The sequence below is a fragment of the Ammodytes marinus genome, assembly GCF_949987685.1.
Source record: "Ammodytes marinus genome assembly, chromosome: 12".
Taxonomy (NCBI): domain Eukaryota; kingdom Metazoa; phylum Chordata; class Actinopteri; order Uranoscopiformes; family Ammodytidae; genus Ammodytes; species Ammodytes marinus.
The window spans coordinates 30,137,261-30,148,820 of record NC_137216.1 but is presented as its reverse complement, the minus strand read 5'-3'; the positions used below and the strand labels follow the sequence as shown (position 1 = coordinate 30,148,820).

General features: G+C 36.5%; 1 protein-coding gene across 1 annotated transcript in view; it reads left to right on the top strand.

Annotated features, from left to right (window-relative positions):
• The window catches only part of ttn.1 (titin, tandem duplicate 1), a gene marked incomplete at its 5' end in the record, with an annotated part of 234,322 nt that overhangs the window by 96,416 nt on the left and 126,346 nt on the right, over positions 1–11,560 (top strand). The window contains 14 exons of the mRNA XM_080038532.1: positions 477–755; positions 1,560–1,968; positions 2,329–2,453; positions 3,093–3,359; positions 4,055–4,324; positions 4,711–5,010; positions 5,835–6,137; positions 6,568–6,755; positions 7,293–7,407; positions 7,824–8,111; positions 8,548–8,699; positions 9,523–9,670; positions 10,578–10,755; positions 11,015–11,136. Of these exons, the coding sequence (XP_079894658.1) occupies positions 477–755; positions 1,560–1,968; positions 2,329–2,453; positions 3,093–3,359; positions 4,055–4,324; positions 4,711–5,010; positions 5,835–6,137; positions 6,568–6,755; positions 7,293–7,407; positions 7,824–8,111; positions 8,548–8,699; positions 9,523–9,670; positions 10,578–10,755; positions 11,015–11,136 (3,144 nt within the window). The remainder of the gene's footprint in view (positions 1–476; positions 756–1,559; positions 1,969–2,328; positions 2,454–3,092; positions 3,360–4,054; positions 4,325–4,710; positions 5,011–5,834; positions 6,138–6,567; positions 6,756–7,292; positions 7,408–7,823; positions 8,112–8,547; positions 8,700–9,522; positions 9,671–10,577; positions 10,756–11,014; positions 11,137–11,560) is intronic.

Sequence of the window (11,560 nt, the reverse complement as noted above, 5' to 3'; positions counted from 1 at the left end):
TAGTTTTTAATAGTTATAGATTCGTAAATTTAATGTTACTCACATTATCCACCTATCCACCCACCACACAAGGATGGAAAGTTGTTCAAAATGATGCAAGGTAAGACGGCTTTAACTAAAATTTATATTTTGGGGAGAAAATAACATTTATTAACATGATATTATAATAATTCAAGAAGGATGCAATAATATATATATATTTTTATTGTTAAACAAGATTTTTTAATTCGAGGAAATACACTGTTAAAAAAGAAAAAAAAGTCAGTAAATCTGTGTTGTTTCCATTTAATTATTTTCTTAAATAACTAATTTGTTAAATAAATCGTGATTTCAATATCTACGATGATAAAAATAAACCCGGTTCATTCATGATTTTCGATTCATGGATTTTGCTATAATCCATCCGCCCTAGTCTGTGTGTTATTCCAGAATAAATGTTTTGTTGTTAATAAGTCTGTATGTTCTCCTTCTTGCAGAGAAACTGAGGATAATCACTCCGATCCGAGACACAGAGGTGAAGGAAGGGAGTGAGATCGTGTTTAACTGCGAGGCGAATAGCGAGGGAGCGAAGGCCAAATGGCTGAAGAACGAAGAGACCATATTTGAAAGCAGCAAGTACATAATGCTTCAGAGGGACAACGTGTTCACTCTGAGGATCAAAGAGGCTCAGAAGTCCGATGTGTCACACTACAGCATCAATCTGACCAATCACAGAGGAGAACACGCCAAGTGCTCAGCCGAGGCTAAAGTCAAAGGTAAATCACTTGGTTTTATTATTATTATTATTATTATTATTATTATTATTATTATTATTATTATTATTATTATTATTATTATTAATATTATTATTATTATTATTAGTGTTGTTGTTGTTGTTGTTGTTGTTATTATTATTATTGTTATTGTTATTATTATTATTATTTGTATTATTATTATTATTATTATTATTATTATTATCATCATCATCATCATTATTATTATTATTATTATTAGTAGTAGTATTATTATTATTATTATTATTATTATTATTATTATTATTATTATTATTAGTGTAATTAGTGTAATTATTATTATTATTATTATTATTATTATTATTATTATTATTATTATTATTATTATTATTATTATTATTATTTAGGACATTATTTGATATATTTGCTTAAGCTAAAGTCAAAGGTAAATCACTTAGTATTATTCTCAACTTTTTTGTGGGGGATTTTTATTTTAATTTTTGTAATTTATTTTTGCATAATGGTTTAAGCTTTTTCAAAACATTCAATTTACCTTTTTTTAATTAATACATTTTTGAATTTTCACAAATATTTATTATTTTCAACTTTAAAAAAATAGTTGATTTTTCTGATATTATTTTATATATTTAAAATTAATTTTAGGACATTATTTCATAGATTTATATTTTAGGATGTATTTTTAATTTTATTGGATGTTTGTGCATTTTATGCTTTTATTTTTTAAATATTGAAAATTATTAAAAAGTGCTTAAATTTCACTCCTGAATCCTTGAATTCAACCCACCAAACTCCCTGTTCTTTCCGCAGAGGAGAAAATGAAGTTCCTTGACCCCATCGAGGACGTGGAGACTCAGGAGAAGATGACCATTGGCTTCATGTGCAAAGTGAACCGCCCGTCCGTCACCGTTAAATGGATGAAGGCCGGACAAGAAATCACTCTGAGCAAACGCATTGTGTACAGAGTGGACGGCATGAAACACTCGCTCACCGTCAAGGACTGTGTTATGGACGATGAGGGAGAATACACCGCCGTGTTGGGAGATGATAAGTGTTCCGCGGAGCTGATTATCAGTGAAGCGCCGACAGACTTCACCGCTCAGCTGAAAGACCAAACCATCACGGAGTTCGAGGACGCGCAGTTCACGTGCAAACTGAGCAAAGAAAAGGCAACGACCAAGTGGTACAGGAACGGACGGGAGATCAGAGAAGGACCAAGGTATGGACGGAAATAATTATTCTAGAGATGATTTGTGTTATTGTGGATGGGTGGATGGATGGATGGATGGATGGATGGATGGATGGATGGATGGATGGATGGATGGATGGATGGATGGATGGATAGATAGATAGATAGATAGATAGATAGATAGATAGATAGATAGATAGATAGATAGATAGATAGATAGATAGATAGATAGATAGATAGATAGATAGATAGATAGATAGATAGATAGATAGATAGATAGATAGATAGATAGTAAGAGGCACCACCACAGTCTAGAAATGATTTGTATTATTGTGTCTGTGTCTGTGTTAGAAGTATTTTCCTTGACTCCTTTTGACTTTGTGTTCTCAGATATCACATGGAGAAAGAAGGGAAGATAGCCAGACTGGTGATAAAGGTCTGCAGACCAGACGATGAATGTGAATACGCCTGTGGAATCGAGGAGAGAAGGACCAGGGCCAGGCTCTTTGTAGAAGGTTTGTTTGTTTATGTGGATCAAATCAAATCAATTCAAATCAAATATATATATAATATTTTGTATAGCCCAATATCACAAACACACATTAGCCTCAGTGGTCTTCACAGTCCACACAGTACGACAGTATAAAGTAAAATATAAATAAGGAACATGAGTGTTCTGCGTAGCTCAAAGCAGAGCATAGCCCATCTCGTCTAAATCGAATTTCTGTAAAGTGTATCAAACTTAAATGACAAAATCTTTAAACTATCATGCAACTAACTCACCAAATGACATACAGCCGCGGAAAAAATGAAGAGACCAGTCTGGATTTTTCTTCAATCTTTATCTCTACATTACTTAATGGAAATGCTCTCAATGATAATATTTTTATTGTGAATTTAGTAGAAATGTTGTCAGTAGTTTATATTATAAAATCAAAATGTTCATTCTACTCAAATATATGCCTCTAAATAGTAAAACAAGAGACGCTGAACATTTGGAGTGGTCTCTTAATGTTTTCCACGGCTGTAGTTAAAAGGATATGGGGATTTGGGTTTTGCAGGGGTTTTAAAACGAACAAATAAATAAATAGATAAAAACAGTAATGTGATTATTTCTCTGTTGTTAACTATTGTCCATTCCTTCCATGGTACAGAGACCCCAGTGGAGATCGTGAGACCGCCCCAGGATGTGTTTGAACCTCCGGGCTCAGACATTGTGTTCGAGGTGGAGCTGAACAAAGACAGAGTGGAAGTGAAGTGGATGAGAAACAACATGATAATCGTACAGGGAGATAAATACCAGATGATCAGCGAGGGTAAAGTCCACAGACTACAGGTGTGTGAGATAAGACCACGCGATCAGGGAGAATACAGGATCGTAGCCAAGGACAAGGACGCAAGAGCCAAGCTGGAGCTGGCAGGTGAGTCCAGTAGAAATAGTAGATTGTGGAAAAAAATATTTTGTGTTCATGGAAAATTATTTAAAAAAAAATCCGATCATAGGGTACATTTTTTATTTATTTATTTTTAAAACTTTTAAAAAAAAATTATTTTACAATTATGTTTTGGAGTTTTTTTAACATCTGAATTTTTATTTATTAGCGTAGTCCAATTTGACTCAAATTCTTTTCAACGTTACAAACTTTCCTTGACGTACATTGACTTTGTTCAGATGGATGAAAGTATAAATAAATATCGAATACTTTGACTTAAAGGTGCAGTGTGTAATATGACATCATCAAGAAAGTTCTACAAAGTTCTAGAATGCAACGCTCCCTGGGTAACCCCAACCCTTTAGAATAATAACAGAAGCTACAGTGGCCTTCAAGGACAAGAACAATTCTAAATTTTAAACAATGCATCTGATGACATTCCAACTATGACACTTTCAAGATGGCGGCACTAGGCCTTGGTCCAAAATATGCAGAAATATGGACATATATGAGACCTTTTCTAAGGGAAAAAATAATAATTAAAAAAAAAAAATTCAGCTATTATGCACTAAATTAAATGTACTTATGGATATTATAATTACTTTCTACAAAATCTGCTAGGAAATAAAACCCAAAATTCTACACACTGCAGGTTTAATGCTTTTAATTTTTTCTTTTTTCAGCCGTTCCAAAGATCAAAACCACCGACCAGCATTTGGTAACGGACGCCGGTAAGCCGTTCGTGATGAGTGTCCCCTACGATGCTTATCCCCGCGCGGACACAGAGTGGTTCTTCGAGACCACCAGTCTCCCCGTCCAGAACATAGACACGTCCGCCGATAAGACCGACTACCGGCTGAAGTTCCCCAGGAAGGAAGACCAGGGGCGCTACAGGGTCGTTATCAAGAACAAGCACGGCCGCGGAGAAGCTATCATCAACCTGGATGTTATCGGTGAGTTAAATAGACTGAATGTTAATATAATTCTGGATCTTTTGAGCTCTTATGTTGCTTCTCAATTTCCAATTCTGTCAAGATGTATTTATATATTGGAAAACATGTGTTTACTGCTTTTTTGAGTTTTTGAGTTCTATATTTCATTTCAAATAAAAAAAATTATTTGAGGAAAAGCCCCTTGAGATGTAGCATCTCGTTTTCGAGGGGGTCCTCAGAAAAACATACAATACAGAAAACAATATATTCAAGACAAACACATACAGTACATACAGGCTCCCACAATTCTCCAAAAATAGCAACAATGACAAAAACAAATAAATAATAACAAAAACAAGGCGATTTAGGATAAACAAGCAATATTAAACAATGTGGTTTGTTTGCAGACGTCCCTGGGCCCGTGAAGAACCTCAGAGTGGTCGACACAACTGATGGCGAGGTCAGCTTGGCGTGGGAGGAGCCGGAATCCGACGGTGGAAGTAAGATTGTCTCGTACGTGGTGGAGAGACGCGACATTAAGCGTAAGACGTGGACGCTGGCCACAGACAGAGCCGACACCCCAGAGTACTGTGTGAGCGGCCTGCAGAAGGAAAACAAGTATCTGTTCAGAGTGTGCGCTCGCAACAGGGTCGGCAGCGGGCCAACCGTCGCCACGGACGAAGCGGTGCAAGCCAAGAACAAGTTTGGTAAGACACGCGGAAAAAATCCCTGCTTAAACTTACATACATATTTAGATAGATAGATAGATAGATAGATAGATAGATAGATAGATAGATAGATAGATAGATAGATAGATAGATAGATAGATAGACAGACAGACAGACAGACAGACAGACAGACAGACAGACAGACAGACAGACAGACAGACAGACAGACAGACAGACAGACAGACAGACAGACAGACAGATAGATAGATAGATAGATAGATAGCCACAGACGAAGCCGTGCAAGCCAAGAACAAGTTTGGTATGACACGCAGAAAATCATTAATTTAGCCTTTATTTTAAAAAAAATAAATTAAATAAAAAAGTATGACACATCATACAATACACATAACATGACACAACAATAATTATAAACTGTCATTTATATATATATATGTCCGAAAACGAGTGAGAGGAAGCCAAAGGGTGACTGTGGCTCAGGTGGTAGAGCGGGTCGGCCGATGATCAAAGGGTTTGAGGTTCGATCCCCGCCCTGCCACCTGTGTCATAGTTGTTGTGTCCTTGGGCAAGACACTTCACCCACCTTGCCTTGTGTGAATGTTGATAGTTAGCCTGCTATCGGTGTATGAATGTGTGTGTGAATGGTAACGTGTAAATGGGAACAGGTCTCCCTTGCAAAAGAGTCTTCGGACTCAATGGGATTTACCTGTAGAAATAAAGGTTAGAAAAGAAAAAAAGACAAAGCTTATGTATTCGCACCCCTTAATTTACATCCATTCTTATCGAGTCAAAAATTCAAAAGTTATAACATATTAAAACTTGTCTTTTTTTCCCGCCACTATCAGACGTTCCTGACGCACCTGAAGACGTTGCAGTTGGCATTGTGAACAGGTACGGTGCCACGGTTACCTGGGAACCTCCCAAGTTCGACGGAGGCTCCGAGATCACTTCCTACGTCATCGAGCTCCGTGATAGGACGTCGGTGAAGTGGGAGGCGGCTATGGTGTGTGGCGCTAAGGATCGCTCGGCAACGCTTAACGACGTCGTGGAAAACAAAGAATACATCTTCAGAGTCCGAGCTGAGAACAAGGCCGGAATAGGCAGACCCAGCGCTGCTACCAAGCCTGTTAAAATCATGGATCCCATTGGTGAGTTACAAAGACACTTAAATGTTTGTAAAAGCCACAAGTTTGTATTAATTAGTTATTATCAATACATGCAAATTATAAACATAATGAAATTTAAACAATTACTATTACGTTTTTCAGAAATGTTTAAAAATATAAATATTCAAATTTGACAATTGAATTGTTTTGAAAGGAATCAAAGTACTTGATTGTTTTAACTCTTAATTTATCCTTTTTAAAATTAATAAAAATATACAACTTTATCTTTGTTGGCCAAATCAAACAATGTTTGTGTTTTATGTGTTGACATTAACCAAATGATGTCAACATGCAATTAATTAACATACAATAAAAATAAAATACATTAACACATCTACAGTTTATATGAAAAAAGTTTTGAATTGATCTTTCTAAAATCTAATTCCATTATATTGTTCTTGTGTATCTACAGAGAGACCCAGCCCTCCTCTGAACCTGCATTTCAGTGATCAGATCCAGACAGCTGTCACCCTGACCTGGGAGACACCTGCCAGTAACGGAGGCTCCATGATCACCGGTTACATCATCCAGAAATGTGACGATGGATCATACAACTGGATGAGATGCAACGCCAGGCTGTGTCAAGACCTTTCCTACAGGGTACGCACTGCACACATTCACCTTTTAATGTCTTATTCAGGGTACTAGCAGGGTCTTAATTATTTTATTTTTAATTTTTTTTATATAGCCTTTATTTAACCAGGCAGGTCATTAAGAACACATTTGTATTTACAAAGAGGGCCTTACACGCATTAAAACATTTTTTATTTAAATTGTATCAAGGCTGGGTCAAGACCTTTTCTTACTCACAGGTCTTAATTTTATTTAATTTTTTTTATGTTACCTCTATATAAAGGTGCTATGAGGAACTTTTAAATATTTCTGAAACAGTCTAATTTTTCCTCTGATGATCATAATTGACATTTAACTACAAACGAGACCATCAGTGCAAAGAATGTTATTTTTATATAGTTTTTCTTGATGCATTTGTCACACTGCACACATTCACCTTTAATGTCTTATCAGGGTTCTCACTACAAGGGTCTTAATTTTATTTTGACCACTATTTTAAGGTGCTACGAGTAACTTTTAAATATTTTGAAAACTAAACAATAGTTGTGGTGTTTTTCCCTGTAGATTTCTGGTCTGAAACCCGGTCAGAAATACTTCTACAGAGTGATGGCTGAGAACGCCGCCGGCATGTCTGACCCAGCTGAACAACTCGGACCGCTTCTCGCCGACGACCCACACGGTACAAGATCATTTTTATCAAAAAAAATGATGATTGTTGGTATTAAAAAGAACTGAATCTAAATGCTTAAAAGAAAAATAATTAGTTTATAAGGTTCTTGATTAAAAAAATCATTAATATTATATTATTAATATTATTTACTTACAATGAGGGAACTTAAATTACCTCAGTGTTCTAGGTACATGTTATTATTGTGATCATAAAGAAGGGAAAAAAAACGTTTTGTTCAAAATTAAAAAATTAATATAGTTTGAGTTATCTAAGCTACAAAGTTAAAGCCTATTCAGTCTTTTTCATTTCCAAAAAATAAAAATAAATATCTTATTGATTCCTGCCTGCAGTACTGAATCAACCCACTAGATGGCACTAAAACCTCCTTCTCGCTAATTAAAAACCCCTTTGTTCTATGCTTACAGTGGGTCCAAACTTCGACATGAGTGCGTTCAGGAATGGCCTGGAAGTGATTGCACCTCGACCACTCACCATTAGAGTCCCAATAACCGGATATCCCACGCCCGTTGCCAAGTGGACCTTCGGAGATAAGGAACTGTCTACCTCTGACGATCGCGTGACAATGGTGACCAAGCCTACCTACACAGAGCTCACCATCTCACCCAGCGTGAGACCAGACAAAGGAATCTACTCGCTCACTTTGGAGAATGACGTCACTTCTGTGTCGGGAGACATCGAAGTCACCGTCATCGGTAAGAAATTTGATTTATCGGACATTTTAAAATATGCTGGTTACTTTATTTTATTTTACCTTTATTGAACCAGGCAGGTCATTAAGAACAGATTATTATTTAGAAAGACAGCCTGGCAAGGAAATAAGACAAATGCTTTTAAATATTTAAAGTGTGTTAACTGGAAACATTTTTGTTTATTTTTGGACCAAACACAAATTTGGAAACTTTAATTTCACGAACCCCAACCCTGATATGGTAGACTATCAATTTCTTAAGGGTGTATTCCAAGATAGAAAAAGTATAAAGATAATTCTAAATGTGGAGATGAACTATACTATCAACATAATGTAACATAATATAATGTAAAAACGTAAACGATAGATAGATAGAATTATTTTTATTTTATTTTTTGCATATATCTCTAATATATTATCTGCTCTGTTTATTTTCCCAGCATGCCCTAGTGCTCCCAAAGACTTCAAGTGTGCGGAGGTGACGCGTCAACACGTCCACCTGATGTGGGAAGTTCCCGATCACGACGGAGGAAGTCCAGTCACTCACTACCAGATCGAGAAGAGAGAAGTGTCTCGCAAGACCTGGGCCAAGGTACACCATACAATCTTTTTTTTTCCATAAACGATTTTTATTGAATTTTGATTTCAACATTCACAACCCCCACCCACCCCACATCTCAAACTATCGTTGGACACATGGAAAAGACACAAATTTTTTTTTAAAAAAACATATCAAAAAAAGACAAATACATCACATGTACACACACTCATACAAATCCCAAAAGGAGTATCCTTGTCACCAAATGGACAAGTTTATTACTTAGCCATCGGGAAGTGACCTAAGCTTATCGAAGTGAGAAATGAAGGGGCGCCACCTACAGTAAAATGTCTTCAAAGAACCTCTCAGAGAATATTTAATTTTTTGAAGTTTGATAAAGAAACACCATCCAATCTTTTTTTTTTTTTTTTTTTTTTGGCATTTTTATGCTTTTATTGATAGTGTAGAGACAGAGTTGAAATGGGGCAGAGTGACATGCAGAGAATGACCGCGGGCTGGAATCGAACCCGGGTCCACTGCTGGCCGAGGTCCATGGGGGGGACGCCCTACCAACTGAGCTAAGGGCGCCCCCCCCCCCCCCCCACCATCCAATCTTTAAACACTCTAAAAAGGCATCTTTTGGCTCAACTTAGAAAATGAATGCAATAGTTTGCATAGTTTTTCTGTTATGAGATGTGACAACTTCCGATTCAATTATCAGGGATCGTACAGAGTCTGAAAAGTTTGAGAAAAAGCCGGGATATGCCAGTTTAAAAAGATGTGTTTTGAGATGGGACTTGAAAGTGGAAAGGATGTCTGAATTAATTAAATCTAGATAAGGTTTTCGTTTGGGTAAATTATTATATATTTTCCCCAGGTTGCTGCTGGCGTCTTGGACCTTGAGCACACAGTCACAGACGTAGTTGAAGGAAAGGAATATCTGTTCAGCGTCATCGCCTGCAACAAGTGCGGACCAGGAGAGCCGGCGTACATCGACGAGCCCGTCAACGTCTCATCCCCCGCCAGTGAGTCATTCATATCATTCATTTTCCTTTATTTAACCTTGAAAGATCAATTGAGGGGGTGACCCTCTTTCACAATGACGTCGAGTTTTACAAATACACAATAAACAATACAAATACAAATACACAACCGTTTACAAGGAGACAAAAACTATTTAAACATTCCGAAAATGGAGAAGAAGAACATTGCTTAGCCAAAACAGTTACAGTTTATGTGGGGCAGATTAAAAATAATATGTCTAAATTTGTTAAAATATATTAATAAGTATTTACTCTGTCGGAGTTTAGCCGACTTTAAAAGAGATATAGGGCAAAGGTCTTTTAGTTTCTACAAGATAGGATAATGTTTTTAGGAATATTCAGAATCCTAAGTAATGTCAAGTAATTTTTATTTATTTTTCTTTTTTTTTTATTACATTTTCATTTTTAGGGACAGAAAAATTAGCACTTTAAATGAGCTCATAACAATTGTTGCCCAGATTTTTTTTTCTGTCGGAGTGAAGCAGAGTTCATAAGGTTTATCAAGGGAACGTGTCTTTAGTTTAGTATGTTTTTAGGAATATCCAGAATCACCATTCAGTCATGTTAAGTTAAGTCATTTTAATAATTTTTTCCTGTTTTTTATCAGAATTTAGGAGCAGAAAAATATGTGAAATTTAGGACGAAAAAGCAGTGTATCATCAGCGTAGAACCATTTCCAAATTCCATATAACTGCCTAGAAAACTCCATATATTTCACATTGGAACATTTTTTAAACACAAACACACAACTGTAAAAGCGAACACACAAACAAAAGACAAAACAAAATGAACAACTAACATGGCGTACTCTACTTAGAAGGTTAGAAAGACCCACATACACAAAATCTGAAAAAAATCTCACCTACATAATGTTTATTTCCCTCCCCAGCTATTCCCGATCCCCCTGAGAACCTGAAATGGCGTGATAAGAGCGCTAAGACCATCTTCCTGTCCTGGGAGGCTCCTCGTTACGATGGCGGCGCCCCCATCAAAGGCTACGTGGTGGACAGGTGTCAACGTGGAACAGAAAAATGGGAGCCATGCGGTGAACCCAGCCCCGACCTGAAGTAAGTCGTGGCACAAATAAAACTAAACTAAAAGTAAATAAAATATATTCTGGTGGCGTAGTGAATAGAGCGTGTACCATATTGGCTCCCGCCTGTGTTGCAGTGGTCGCGGGTTGAAATCCGACCCGTGGACCTTTACTGCAGGTCATCCCCCCTCTCTTTCTGTCTCCCCATTTCAACTCTGTCCTATCTAATAAAGCTTGAAAACGCCCCAAAAAATTATCTAATAAAAAATTTAAAATCTGTTTTGCTTTCCCAGGTTCCATGTCACAGGCCTGGTGGAGAACCAGTGGTACGCCTACAGGATCAGAGCATTCAACAAGCTGGGAGCCAGCAGACCATGCAGGGCCACTGATGAGATCCAAGCCGTCGATGCCAGAGGTAAATCAGCCACTTTGTTTTATATATATACTTTAATTAGTGTGTGTATATATACACACTAATTAGTGTGAATGCTGGAGCATGGATTTTATATGGAGTTTTTGGCATATAACAGCTGGACACAATTTACAGATGTTAATTCAGTGCACATATGCAAAATGTGACCAGATGTAGTAGACCATAAAACAGTAGCAGTTGTTCCTTTTTTGTGTATTTTTCTTGTGCCAAAAAAACTTTAAAAAAAAAATTCTTTTTTTTTGACCCAAATAAAAAACATTAAAAAACAACAACAACATAAAACAGTGTGATAGATAAATGTTAAGATGTCAATTGTTATGTTGACTACAATTTGATTTCAATGTGACAGTGGTGTATAAAAGCTCAAAAAAATACTTATTACAAAAAAAAAGAATCAATGTGATAA